The following is a 14,933-nucleotide window of genomic DNA, read 5'->3' on the forward strand; positions in this document are numbered from 1 at the left end:
AGCAAGATACAAAGGCTGGGCAAAGATGGAGAAGCCATCTGAGAGAGTTTCAGAAGGGTAGTTTAGAGATCTGTGACAATTTTTTTTTTTTTTTTTTTGCGTTATGCGGGCCTCTCACTGTTGCAGCCTCTCCCGTTGCGGAGCACAGGCTCCGGACGCGCAGGCTCAGCGGCCATGGCTCAGGGGTCCAGCTGCTCCGCGGCATATGGGATCTTCCCGGACCGGGGCACGAACCCATGTCCCCTGCATCGGCAGGTGGACTCTCAACCACTGTGCCACCAGGGAAGCCCATGTGACAATTTTGATGACAGTAACCTTGAAGAATCTAAGACAAAAAAAATTAATGCTAGCTGCCCTTTATCATTTTTTTTTTCCTCTTCCACTTACCACAGGGGCTGACATCAGTTTTGTATCACTGATTAACAATCATATGCAATGGTATAACAATGAAAAACAGAAGTTATAGGAGCATCTCGCTACCAAATGTCAAGTCAACTCTGGGGATAAAAGACAACAGATTTTTTTTTTTAATCTCATCATTAATTCAAGAATCGTTTTTACAGTATCTACTTTGTACTTGGTACTGAGCTAAGTGTGGATGACGGAGAGGTGGATAGGTCCCTGCCTTCAATGAGGTTACCGTGGTTCCAGGACGTGTTATGCAAAAGGAGCATCGCACATAATAAATGATGGTGTTCCAAGAGTCCCATGTGCCTCTCTCAAGGGGGCACAGAATGGGGAGTGTCACAAAATGAAAACATAGAGTATAGCAGAGATAACACTGATTGGGGAATTCAGAACTGAGAAACAACTGTGAGGCAAAATGGGTTTTATTTATTTAATTTTTGGCTGCGTTGGGTATTCGTTGCTGTGCGTGGGCTTTTCTTTAGATGCCGTTCGCGGGGGCTACTCTTTGTTGCGGTGCGCGGGCTTCTCATGTTGCGGAGCACGGCCTCCAGGTGCGCGGGTTTCAGTAGTTGTGGCACATGGGCTCAGTAGTTGTGGCGCACGGGCTTAGTTGCTCCGCGGTACGTGGGATCTACCCGAACCAGGGCTCGAACCCATGTCCGCTGCACTGGCAGGCGGATCCTTAACCACTGCGTCACCAGGGAAGCCCAAAAATGGGGTTTTAAAACAATATAGTCAAGGAAGTAAAACATAAGGTTTTGCTGTAAAGTGAAGAGAACACCAAAGCCGAGTTCTAGTCCTGCTACCGCCTCTGCTAGGCAGCCTTCATCTTTCCTGGGCACAGCTCTGTCCTCTAGGAACCTACAAGCAGGAACCTTAAGAGGCTTCTAAGAACGGCCCCCACCACAACCTTCATCCATTTGTTCCAGGTGCTTCCAATAGGTCATCTCTCAGAGGGCCAGAGGAGTCAGCAGCAGGAAGGAAGGAAGGAAGCACACTGCCTCCCCAGGTTTCAGAGAAATTAGTTGTTGTGGGGCGAATTCCCGCTCAGTAGTGTTGTGGGTTTTGTTTTGTTTTGTTTATTGCTTTTGACGGGATCAGATGGTTCATTTCCAAAGAGAGGCAGAAAGAATTATGTCCTATTTAAGAGCAAGGGTCTCGGATCTGCTTAAATTCTGGATTTGCCTCTTATCCCCTGGGTGACCTTCGGCAATTCATTCCACCTCTCTAAGCCTCGGTCTTTGTTACCTAAAATTTTGGGATAAAGATAGTACCTCACAGGGATGTGGTGGGGATTAAAGGATAATGTATACAAACCCCAGAGCACTGGGCCGGGCACACAGTCGTTGGTCAAAAAAAAGGAATCCGTTGATCCAACGAATGCTAGCTATTGTTATTAATAACATCGATGAAGAGCAGTGGACGCACAAACAGCAGTCCCCTCCCTCCCGAATCTCCGCCAGGCAGAAAGCCAGCGTCCTAGAACTTAAAGGGACTTTCGATGGGTGGGACCCCGGAGTCCCTGGCGAGGGCGGAGGCGGTGAGATCTGGGGTGGGCAGCTGTCCCCGGCAACCAGAAGGTCCCAGGGACCCCACCCCCGGCAGGGCTGGTAGCCGAGCCGAGAGCCTGCTCTCCGGCCCGTGGCGTCTCGAGGGGCCGGTTCTGAGGCGGGAGCGGGAGAGAGAGGGGAGGGGCGACCGGGGGAATGTCCCCGCCTCTCTCCCCGCTTCCATAAATCACCGCAGCCGCAGCGGCCGCCGGGCCGGGAAGTGCACGGAGTCGGAGCGCAGCGTGGTGGCACCAGACACCTCCCTTTCCCCCGTCGCTGGCTTTCTTTCTTTCAGTGTGCTGTTTTTTGTTTATTTGTTTTTGTTTTTTTAAACCTCCCCCTCTCCCGCCTCGCTCGGGTGGCTGCCCCAGCGTAGCAGCCTGATCGCCGCTCCTCCTCCGCGGGTGCAGCCGCCCGCCCTCGCCGCCGCCGCCGCCTCGCTCGGCGGGGACCCGCGGGAAGCGAAAGCTCGGCGGCTCCGCCTGTCAGCCCCGCGGCCACAGACCCGGTGCGGACGCCGCAGCTCTTCCAGCCGTCCGCCGCACCGCGGGGGCCGCGCCGGCGCCGGGGTCCTGCGGACGGCTGGGGCGGCCGCTTCCTCTCCCGCCGCGGCCACCGGGGCCCGGAGATGGTGGCCGCCCGCGCTCCCGCGCCGTAGCTGGGCGCCCCCTAAGTTCGGGAGCCGCGGCGGCGCTGAGAGGCGGCTGCAGAAGGGCGAGAAAGTTTTGCCGGGTGCGCGGAGCGGGCCCTGGGCGCACCTCCCGGAGCTCCCTCCCCGCTTCCCGGCGCCTGGAGCCCGTCGGCGGGGAGTGGGGGTAGGCGGCATGGCCCGCGAGCCGGAGGAAGAGGAGGCGGCGGAGGCGGCCGCCCTGGCCCGCGGGGGTCGGGGCTCGCTCGGCCGGGCTGGGGCGCGGAGACCGCCCCTCTGGCTGCTCTGCCTGGCCGCGGGCTGGCTGCTGGGCGCCGGGGCCGACGCCGACTTCTCCATCCTGGACGAGGCGCAAGTGCTGGCGAGCCAGATGCGGAGGCTGGCGGCCGAGGAGCTGGGGGTCGTCACCATGCAGGTAAGGGCCCCCCCCCGTCGCGCCCGCGAACTTGCGAGGCATCCCGCCTATCTTCTCCGCGCAGAGCCGGTCCCATCCCCAGTACAGGTCCCCTTAAACGAGCACCGACCTCGCTGGCATGCACAGAGCCCCCTTTGCCCCGGACACCTCCGCCCTCCCCATGGACCCCCTGACTACACACCAACTCCTCTTCCAAGCACTCGGGTCCCCTTCCCTTTCTCCTCTGCAGAAGCCCCTGCCCTTTGCACAGACCCATTTTCCTCGCCCCCCGGCACAGTTCCATTATCTCGGCAAGGATTCTCAGGTTCCCTCGCACCTCCTTTCCTAATTTGCACGCATTTCCCCGCAGTCTTTTTTACCCCTCCACCCCTGCAAACTCCCCTTCCGACTTTGTGTACCCATCCCAGGACAGTCGGTCCCGCCTGGCCCGGATGATTTTCCGAGACCCCCAGTGTACCCCCTTGATCACCTCTTCGGATCCCCCAGACCTAGGCGCTGCAGTGGGCGCCGGGAGGGGAGGCATCGCTGCGTGCGCAGCAGCTCCGGGGCCACCTGGGGTCCCGGCTGAGAGCGGCCGGGAGAGTGAACTCCGCGCTCCCTTTCCCCGCCCGGGTGTATTGGGGGAGGGGCTGGCCTGGTAGACTCCGGGTAGATTCCCGACTCGTCCTGTGTGGTGGACTTTTTTTGTTGTTGCTTTCCGCTGTCGCTGTTGTCGGTTGCGCGCTGTCGGCTGTTTTTGTTTTGTGTATGCCTTTTGGGGAGGAAAAAGGGAGCACAGTGCATAAGGTTCCCATTTCTCTAAATTGTTTACCAGGTCTGTCCTCCCCAGGAGAGGAAGGGGGCTAAAGAAAGATTGCCCGAGGCTAGTAAGGAATCCTGAAGATGTTACTAATAACCAATAGTAGTAAAAAATTGCTAAACAGAAAAACACCTGGAGATTCTATCGCACCGTTATTTTAACCTCCTTGGCCCACTAGTTTAGGAGGAGAGGTTGAGATGACATTCCGAGTCTGAAACCTTTGCTATAACATTCTTCCGTAAAATAACCTCATCCTCTTCTTATGTCTTCTAAAAATAATAACGGTGATGAATGTGGTCTTCGAAAGAGCGAAGTTTCCAGGAATGTGTTCTTGGAATAGGTTTCTGATTTCGATTCTGCTGTGACAACCCTTCTACCTCCCACCGGGAGAGGTGTTTTAAAGTCACTTGGGACTCAGGTTTCTGATGTCCTTTTTTTTTTTTTTTTAAACCTCTCTCCCTAACCCTACGCCCCCTCCCCCCACGCCCCAGTCTCCTTCCAGGATGATACAGTTTTCCTAAAGCTAGTTCCACAGACCTTTACCGCTGTAGTGAAAGACTGTAGGGTTTTTTGTTTTGTTTTAGGAGTGAGGTGAGGCTGAGGAGTGGATGGTTTGCTTGAATGGCAGTGCTGCGTTTATTTGCAGGCACCGGCCCTGAAGTACAATAGAGTCCGATTTTTCTTCATGTGCATAATAGTAGACAGGCTTTTAAGATACGTCGTTTAACTTTTCTATGCAGATCTTTTAGGCTCAGATTAAGTTATAATTTTTTCCATATGCGTTTTCTGATTTCTGAGGATTGCTGACAGAGATCTTAGGAGTGAAGTGACCTTTAGAGGAAATGAACTAAAATGTTAGGGATAAACGAGGATTTCTTTTTCCACTGATGAATGTTTCAATTCAGAGGACAAATAATTGTCTTTTTGCACAGAGACCCTCTTTTAATAAAGGAAATTTAATACGTTGCAGTTTTGGACTGTGTTTGTAAGATTAGCAGGCATTTATCACCTTCATCCCATCACTAGGGCTGGATAAGGAACCTCAGGGGTTTTTTCCCCCTTTACCATATAAGCTAAGGACTAGCTTTTTCTAAGATGCTGACAGCAGTTTTACTGTTTCTCACCCGATCCTTGACAAAAGGTGAAATCGGATCCCAACACATTGTCATTCAGGTAGGGATCCAAAGCAAATGTAGTTTTAAAAGGCTTCCCTGTTGAAAAGGAGACACTTTAGAAAAAAAGCTCTGATCAGTGGGGGGTTTGTGCCCAAATGGCCCTTTATCTCCTCCCAACTGGCCTCTTTCTAACACCTTTGCAACCTCATTGTGGAAACTGGCCTCCTGGGGACAGGGTTTTGTCTGGCAAAATGTGAAGTGGCTTCTCTCCTTTTTTGAAAGGAGCAGCACATACTGTATTTAAATTCTTCTTCTTGAGCTGTACATTGATCTGCCACTTGCCTCCTTCTGGGAAAATTGGGGAAAGGGTCTCTTCAATTTTGTTAGACTGTCAGCTTTTGGGGGGAGGGAACACTTGTAAAAATCTAAGGCAGGTTAGATTTTTTGCCCTTAGAACAAAGGCTTCGAGCCTCACATTTTCCTCCGTAAACCTCTGGGATTTTTTCAATGTGTCTGAAATTATATGGGTCTAGCTGCCTAAAGTACAGATAATATAGTCCTCCCTTGTGACATGTTGGATTTTATAGCTGTGGAGCTAATCTGTTGCTCAGAGGCAGGTAGCCTCATTTGGGCATTAAGGTGAGCAGGGTCAAACTTCCATCTGTAGGTACGAGGGGGTTGGGGAGAGATGATGTCTCTTTGCAGAAAAAGAATGTCCTCTCTTGATTACGGGATTGACTCTTCACTTGACCTTGGCATTTCCAGTACAGTGCAGACCTTTCAGGACAGCATCTTCTTTGACAAGAAACTCTCTGTAGGTCAGTTTATACGTGAAAAGCCTATTTCCAGACTTCAGTTGCTGCTGCTGAAATTCTCCAAGGACCGTTTTTAATTTTGAGAAATTGCAAAGTAGCCTTCCAAGGAGGCCTGTTGCCGCCTCTGTCACAGGACAGGCACAAGGAGTAATTTTACAAAAACAAAACCCAGGCCTTCTTTCAGCACTGTTGTTTCCCATGGCATAGTTTTTGTGCTTGCTGATAGAGAAGACAGTTTGAAAAGCTATCTATCTTAAAGATTTTCTTGGAAAGGTTTTCTCATGGAGGCTGCCTGCTCATGTTTTTTTTTTTGTTGTGGTGGTGGTTCCTTTTCAGTAGTGGACAAAATTAAAACAAGACAAAACAAAACAAAACAAAAACTCTAAATGATCTGCACCAGCTAATTTTGCCAGTGCCCTGGGAAAGCTGCCACTGAATACTGCCCCCCTGGCAGCAGACCCCATACATCATGGGTAAAAGTCAAAAACCTAATCATCATCTCCTCAGGGGTCTCGTGGAGTGAAGCCATCAACGTTGAGATCTAGGGAGCAGAGAGTGGTGTCCAGGGAGGCTTGCCTCTGCTTTTTCATTCATGCAACAAGTTTTAATCGAAGAGCATCGTAGAGTGGAAAGAACTCCACATTGGATATTTGGAAACCTGGGTTCCAGCTCTGCCACTTGAGAAGTTGGGTGATCTTTATCTGCAAACCTGGAAATGATGATTCTTCCTAGAGATCTGCTCTGTGGACCTAATGGCAGTAGTGTGTGTGAAGGCACCTGCTGATGTGAAGTTGGGGCTGCGAACTGTTGATGGATGTGGTTGTTCTTAAATGGAGAAATATTCCTTGGAAGCTGGCTGAGCACAGAGCATTATGCTAGCTGGGTGTCTGGGGGATTTACAGGGAGGTATCGCAGCACAGCCCCTTAAGGAGTTTGCAACGTGCAGGCGGAGGTAAGGTTGCGCAGGTAAAACAGTTAAGCAACAATGCGTGCTTGTTAGAAGGCATATCGGGCTCTGGGAGCCATTTCACCAGGCACTTATAAGGCCCATTTAACATTATATGACAATACAGGCTTCCTAACAGCAAGGGCCTGGCACACGTCCAGGGTGCCCGCCTTGATGTTAGCTCTAACTCAGCTCTGCTGGGCTGGGCATAGTCACTGTGAACTTGGCAGACACACTAGCAGGTTGGTCGGACAGCTGCTGTATGGGGCTTGGAAGAGGGGTGGGTGAGGAGGGTCCTTCCAGCAGGGACAGAAGAAATACCAGAAGCGCAAACTTGAGCTTGAACTCAAACTGAAGAAAGAGAAGCAGCCAGGACAGTCATGACTTCAGAAACTGAAGGGCGCTGTAGGGGTGAGGTGTTGACTGAAAATATAGAGCAGTGTTGTAAATAGTGGCTACAGCTGAAAGTGAAAAGGGAGGCCTTCTTTGTATGCCCTAGGACAGCATTACGTAAGTTCATTTTTCATATTGGCATACATTCAACAAACTTGGGGGAGGCTTCTATTCTATGAGGGGCCTTGGGTTAGGCTAAGCTGGGGATACAAGGTAAATAAGGTCTGGTCCAGGCCCTGAAGTTCTCAACGGATGAGGCAGACAGATACAAAAGGAGGTGGTATGATATGGGGTTAGGGAGAGGCAGAGAGGTGTTAGAAAGCAGTGGGCTAGTGCCATGGTAGAGAGAGGAACAGGGCATTATGGGAGTACAGAGGAGGGCTGCCGAAGCCCATCTGGTGAGGTAACGGAAGTTGGTTACTCCTCCCTTGGCCTTTTAAATGAACTGTCCACGCACAGAGGCCAGTCCTGCAAGCAGAAACAGCCTCAGACATTAAGGATAACCAAATCAGCAGTTCACCAGACATTTCTAATACCCTTTGGTCGTACTGGACAAGGTAGCTGTTATATCTTAAGCACCTGAAAAGGGGGGTGGCTGTGACTCTTGTACCTCTGCATATGGCCACACGTCTTATTTCTTTGGCCATCATGCCCAGAGTTTCTGTGGTTATTGGACATAAGCATCTTTGTGGCTCTACTATAACTGCGTGCTGATTTGCAGTTATGTTTAGGCAAGGTTGGCATTTGCCCCTTAATCATGTCCGTCATACCAGGAATGGCATGTTTTAGGATGATTTGAATGTGTACTTAGGCAATCGAGAATGTTTTAGGGATGAAATAATCACCCGTATTTGCAAATAACGTTGTTTGATTCTATGCCCCGTGCGCAGTATAACCCCTAGTAGGAAAACTGCGGCCTTGTTTTCTTCTGAGATTGAATGTTTGGAGTAGAGGAAAATTGACCATTGGTGGAGGACTTTGAGGTGAACTTGGTAAGAATGAGCGCAAGGAAAAGCATGTTGAATCACTTCTGAGGGACTCTCCCTGGTGTGCTTAGAACTTCCTCCCCTTCCTCTTCACTGATACCTGTCTTAGCTGGCATCGTCGCCTGTGCTTATGCTTTTCCTACCAGTCGTGCTTGAGCCTGGTGGGGTGTGGGGGAGGGGAAGGAGATGGTTTTACACTTTCTAACTTGGTGCTATTTCTGGTTGCTGCTTGAAGAGAGTTCCTTCCTTGAGCTTAAGTGGATGAACAGACAGGAAACTTGCAGAACTCTGGAAGTTAGGTATTAAGTGCAGTGGGATTTGTTTTGAATCTGCTTGAACCTGGTGGAAGAGTGTATTGGAAGTCAAAAACATATAAAGGGCAACAGTTTTGACTCAGCTAGTTATTAACTATGTCACTTCCAGCATGTTATTAAATCACCCTGAACTTGAGTGTCTTCGCGCTTCATTTGGTTAATGGAGGGAAGTATCTTTGAGCACAAGGTCTAACATGGGAACAGTCAGTAAACAGAAATAAATATGGGACAATCTATTTAGTGCCAGGGCACAGAACCTGGAAGCCACAAACATGCAACTCCAGAGCCTTAATGAAACCGAAATCTAAGCTCCATGTGGTCAGTCCTCTGGCCCAGGGGTTACCAAAGTGTGGTGCACGGACCTCAGGGATGTGATGCAAAACCATCCTTTGGGGCTTGTGAGGAAAGTGTTAGACCTGCTATTTATAGTTAGTTATTTACTTTTAAGCTTTCTAAAGGCAGAGACTTGGAACAAATATACAGAAGGAAAGAGAATAGCATAAGAATGTTCCTGTACTTCTCACCCAGCTTAAATAGCTATCAACTTGTGGTCACGCTAGTTTCATATCTGCCTCTGCCTCCGCATGCTCTTCGCCTCCCCCGCAGATTATTCTGAAGCAAGTTCCAGGTATCACAGAATTTCATCCATAACATTTTAATTGCATCCTTATTTCATTTCTATATTCATGTTTTATAATATGCATAATGTATTGCTGCACTAGTGTATAGAATTTGCAATCCATAAATACAAATATTTTGGAGGATATATACTTATAATTTTTTTTATAATGATGTGCCCGAGGAAAATGATCCCTGTGTCCCCTAGCCCTTTACAAGTAGCTAGTACCTTTGCCCAGCAGCCTCCTTTGCCTTCCGTCTGTAACGCCTAAGATTCTTTTGCATCTGACCCTCATTTTCATGCCTGGCTTTCCCCACGAGGCTGTGAGCTTCCATGTTTTCTCAGTGGCCAGCTTGTAGTCTGAGCACATGTATTTGACTGATGCGCCACAGGCCCCGTCTTCTTACTCCTGCTTTGTCCCTCTGGCAGAGAAGGAAGGCAGGAGTGAGAAAGGAACAAGGCAAAATAAGCTGTGAGGGAGGAGGGGAGGTTGAAGAGGAAAAGCTGATTATATATGTAATTATCTTCTGATGAGTCTGTCAGCAGATATTCCCTGGGTGCCTCGTTGCAGAATCAGAGGCTGGGAGAGTGCAGGGAAAGTATAGGATACCCAGTGCTTTCCCTCCAAGAGCTGTGTCTTACCAGAGAGGCTAAACCAACTTGAATAGGTCAAGGCAGTATAGAAAGAAATGCTAAAATATGGGATCAAGGTTACACCAGGGGGTTGCTAGCTCTGACGTTGCCAGGGGTCGGTTAGACAGAATGAGTGAGGCGGACCAGGTGTAGGTCAGTAGGGAACGGTGTTGGCTGTTGTAAACAGGAGGTCACTGATCGGGGCTGAAAGGAGGCAGCTGCTACTCAGCTTCTCCGATTGCTGCCCGGTGGCAGTGAGGGTCCCGTGTTGCCTCGTGACTCACTTTTCAGGAGAAGCTGGGTATCTTGTTTTTAGTTGAAATCTCTTGATTCTTAAAATGTTGGCAAACAATCCATATTTAAAAAACAAAACAAACAAACAAACAAAACATTGTGTGGGCCAAAGCAAACATGCCTGTAGGCTGGATCGGGCCAGAGGCCACCAATTTGCGGTGTCTGGATTAGAATTATTCAGTGAGCTCCAGGAGACAAAATCAGTGCTTGTGTGTAAAGGTTATGGGGAAGCAAGTTTCTGTATGATAGGAAGGACAACTTTCTGATAGAAGAGTTCTAAATTGGATTGCTTTAGGAGATGAGCTCCCTGTCATCCTAATTACTTAAGCAAATGGTCATCGAATGTTTATTTGGTGCCAGGCACTATGTTCGTTCTGAGGCAGCCATCGGTTAATTTCCAAGGCAGTGAATGGTATGAGAAAGGAGGTTCCGGATGCTTGGAGAAAGTATGTCAGAGATGTTAACCCATTTGGGGGGTGCAGTGGGATTCAGAGAGTGCCGTTCCCAGAAGTCTCCTTTGTGATGACGCCTTCAAGGAGTGGAAAAACGGCCTTAAGATTTGGAGTTTAGAGAGCTGGAGGGAAGGAAGGGTGCAGGAAGAGGTCAGAGAAGTAGACAGAAGTCAGGTAGTGGGTCCTTGGATCCTTCACGTCCGTCAAGACACATGGCAGGTAACAGAGCACCCAGTTTATACCAGCTTAAACAAGGAAGTAAGTACTGCCTCATGCAATTGGACAGTCTAGGGGAGATCTTTGGGCAGGGCTAGATGAGGGCTCAGTGTGGCCGTACCCTCCTTCCCTCCATTCTCATAGGTTCTCCCCTTTGTTTCAACATGGCTGGCAGTAGCTTCTTAGTGTTTGAGTTGAGAACTAGCTGCTGCTTGTGCCCGAGTCTCTTGTTTTTGGAGGAGATGTGCTCTGGGCAGGGGTGGCAGGGCGTGGGGCGGGGTGGGGGGAATAGGAACCTGGAGAAATGAGGAACTTGGTGCCTAGAAAGCTCAGCTGAAGTGATTTAGGATTCAGGCACCATTAGCAGCCACCACATCCCATGGCCTGCTCCGTACCTAGGTTCTGTCTCCCCCAGTACAGTTCCGGGAGGGCCTGCTTTGCGGTCTCCTTGCTTCTGGCCTGCACACGGGCTGGCTGGCCTCTCACTGTGGTCCTGTGGCCTGCCCTGAGGGGCTGTACAAACTCAGCCTCAGCAGGCCTGCCCTGGGCATGCCTTTTCTCCCTGACCTGTCAGATCCATGGATCACCGGGTGCCATGAGAACTGGGAAGAACCAGAGAGAAAGTCAGATGGACCTCTCGCATTTTACACATGAGAAATGGAGGCCCACTGGAGAGTGGCTCTCTGGAGCTTACACCAGTAGTATGTGTGGTAGACTTGGAACTCAGGTCTTCGTTTTAGGGTTCTTGCTTTTTGACCTTTTTCAGAGTTCTACCCCATGGCAGCTCCATTTTCCTACAGAATATTGCCTTAAAATGGAAAGGAAACTTGACTTAAGAACCTTTCCATTCCTCTTTTGAAAAAAACTGGCTTATTTCTTTTATGGTTGAGAACTTAAAGCTGATAGTCTAATTTGACAGCTAACTGGGTTTTGTTTTGTCTGTTTGTTTGTTTTAAAGCTACTTAAATACCTAGAAGTCAGTGAGCCACTGAAGAAATACAAAAATTCTGAGACTTACCACAATGTTAGATATTTTTAGATATTTTTTAAAAGAACAAATTTAAGTGGTCAATAGCTATTTATAATTGTGAACCTGTACCACCAAAGTAATTTTTTTTTTTTTTTTTTTCAGTATGCGGGCCTCTCACTGTTGTGGCCTCTCCCGTTGCGGAGCACAGGCTCCGGACGCGCAGGCCCAGCGGCCATGGCTCACGGTCCTAGCCGCTCCGCGGCATGTGGGATCTTCCTGGAACGGGGCACGAACCCATGTCCCCTGCATCGGCAGGCAGACTCTCAACCACTGCGCCACCAGGGAAGCCCCAAAGTAATTTTTAATTAAAAAGATAAAGCAGAAAAAGAAAACAGAACTTTAAGGGAGGAACAACTTTGGTTTTTTGGTATTTATATAAAAGCTACAGAAGGAAATTACACCTGTAATTTTCAGGCAGAGTGCTATTTTAGAATTGAATTTTGGGACTGCATATCTCTCCCCGGTTATTTGAAGTATGAAGTTCTTTCTTTTTGTGAAAATTGTAATAGTATCATTACTTTGGAGAGGTTGTTTGTTTGATTTGATAATGAAACAAAATAAATGTCATTTGAATGCCTCTTTACCTTGCCCACTTTGTTCTGAATTCAAAAGAAGTTTTCCCTTACTTCAGATTTACATAGTAACATGATTTCTCAGTTAATTACAGTTAGAAAAGTTCCAACACCCAAATACCAGCGTGGGTCCACTGCAAAGTAGCTTCTGGTCCATATATCCCTGGAAATAGTGTCCTTTATTGTCATTGTAGTAGAGAAGCCAGTGGAGGAAATTCTTATCCATTGTACATGATAACTTCCTGGTTCTGTTCCAACCATAACAGTTATTTTAAAGGCTCGGTCAAAGCCCAAGACTCCAGCACTTTTTTTTTTTTTTCTGGATTCCCCTTGGATATATTTTTTTAATTTTATTTTTTGCATCGAGTATTTGAAAAGATACTTCGAGGCCCTGGTAGAGGGGCAGTGAAAATCGGCAAGCCAGTGAGAATGAACCTGAATTTTTAATTAGGCTTTGAGTTGTTTCTGCAAAGTGTGGAGACATCATTAGTGATGTAAGTCTTGTTGCATTAGCAGAGACTGACATTTCACTTCAAACGGGGAGAGTGCAGCTGTCCTGTGCAGATAAAAGTTGCCAAGTGCAGAATAGCAAGGTGGATTGGTAGATAATTAGCTGTCCCACATTACTGCAGTGTGGAAGAAGCCCACCAGTCATGGACAGGAAGGAGGAATTATTAGCGGGAGAAAATCCAAGTGTGTCATAAAGCACTTTGGAATCACTTCAGCTGTGGCAGAGCTGATAAGGAGTATGTTAAGGAAACAAGACAAACTGAGTCTAGTATGTGATGGCCAGCTTTCTCTCTCTCTTTTTTTTTAAACAAATCTAAATTCAAAAGAGGAATAGCCAGAAATTAATGATCCATAAATACTCTGAAGTACAGATTCATCAGTCTGCCCTGACTCTGCATATAAAATAATTAACCAGCTTAAAATAGTCTTCATAGTTCCATGTCACTTGAAAATAAAGTAAGGATTCTAAATAGGAAAAAAAAAAAATCACAGGGAGACCATAAAGCCTTAACAATTACAGTTCTGTGCATAACCATGAAAAGATATTTGAAGAAGAAATTTTGAAGTCTGTCACCTCCCTGATATGTGTTACAGTATTTATAAGTGGTTTGAGGATATTTTTATGTCCTTATGGGTGGTGCACGTTTTAAAAGTTTTGCTGTTATCTTCGCATTCATCTCTGGGAATGAGCAGTGTAGAAAGACCTGTTGGGTTTCTTATCAGACATTTGCTAATTCACATGAAACTTCATGGGATTTTTTTCTGTCCACTGGATTGCACCCTGGGCCCCTATCAGGATCCTGGATGCCGTGTCCTAATTCCACCCATGTTTCTTTTTTTTTTTTTTTTTTGTGGTACGCGGGCCTCTCACTGTCGTGGCCTCTCCCGTTGAGGAGCACAGGCTCCGGACGCGAAGGCTCAGCGGCCATGGCTCACGGCATGTGGGGTCTTCCCGGAGCGGGGCACGAACCTGCATCCCTTGCATCGGCAGGCGGACTCTCAACCACTGCGCCACCAGGGAAGCCCCCACCCATGTTTCTTGATGGGCTTTCTCCAAAGCCTGTGCTTCTCCTGGCAGCCCAGGGACAGGAGGTGCTAAAGTACTCAAGGTGCTGCGTTCTGCTTGGATGATGGTGTCCTCTCTGAATGAGGGCTACGCTTGGCTGCTGTAGGAGAGCCAGATTTCTGCTTTTTGCTGCTTGTCTGCTCCCTCGCTCGGTTGTTCCTGCCCTGAGCAGTTTTGGAGAAAGCCTGGAGAACTGAGGTTTTTGGCAATCTTGGCTATTGGATCCAGAGCAGGTTTCACTGACCCTATGTGAACTGGGGATATTTGCCCCTTTTGTAGTCCTTGGGGGGGGACTAGACTGTGTGCTGACTTGTGAACCTTTTCATTTGTTATGGGTTGATATCCCAGAGTTGGCGTAAATTCAGATGACCAAGGAGGCCTGGAAATTTTTATTTGCATCCATGTGTAATCGGTTAACAAATGCGGGCAAGAGTTGCAAACAGTAAAGCTTTGTACAGATGAGGACTATTAGAGTGTAAGCTCTCACAAGAAAGAGCCCAGATTTATTCATCTGTATAGTCCTGGTCTGTTAATACAGTCTCTGGCACATGGCGAGGACTCAGAAAAGGTCTGAACTACTGAAATTGTGTGGTCATCTTTAAACAGTAGATTTTGTAACTTTCTAATACTATTCTGAATTTAGCTTTTGCTACTGTTTGTTTCATTACCTGGTCTAGACTTAAGTGAAATGTCTTGAGCCTACACTTGCTACTAAAGATTTAACATGTTTCGGATGAGTGACAGTGTCTAGCAGAGTAAGCACATCAAGACTCTTAAGTATTAGTTGGTTCTGATGTCTAATTTCTTCATGTTAGAGAAAGCTTAGGTATGTATATCGGGGCCACTTAGGAATATAAAAAATACAAAAATGTGTGTGTACTTGCAAATTATGTACTTAGAGCTACTTAATCCTAGAGGTTAAATTCATCAGTTAGTTCATTTAACGAATATGTATTGAGCACATACTATATGCCAGGTACTGTGCTTGGATTTGAGTTCGTGGTTAACACAAGAGAGACAGGATCTCTACTCTTACAGAGTGTACCGCCTAGGGGAAATAGACATTAAAGAAGTAATCATATAAATAAACATAAGTGATACACTTTTTGAGTAATGTTATGAAGGAAACAAGGATTATTAGAAAGACACGA

At 47.7% G+C, this 14,933-nt stretch overlaps 1 protein-coding gene across 3 annotated transcripts in view; it reads left to right on the plus strand.

Annotated features, from left to right (window-relative positions):
* Positions 1-2,184: 2,184 nt before the first annotated feature.
* CACHD1 (cache domain containing 1) overlaps positions 2,185-14,933 on the plus strand; it is a 233,408-nt gene continuing 220,659 nt past the window's right edge. For all 3 annotated transcript variants that reach the window (XM_032605257.1, XM_032605238.1, XM_032605247.1), the window contains exon 1: positions 2,185-3,022. In XM_032605257.1, the coding sequence (XP_032461148.1) occupies positions 2,783-3,022 (240 nt within the window). In that variant the 5' untranslated portion in view covers positions 2,185-2,782. The remainder of the gene's footprint in view (positions 3,023-14,933) is intronic.

The sequence above is a fragment of the Phocoena sinus genome, chromosome 1 (genome assembly GCF_008692025.1).
Source record: "Phocoena sinus isolate mPhoSin1 chromosome 1, mPhoSin1.pri, whole genome shotgun sequence".
NCBI classification, from domain to species: domain Eukaryota; kingdom Metazoa; phylum Chordata; class Mammalia; order Artiodactyla; family Phocoenidae; genus Phocoena; species Phocoena sinus.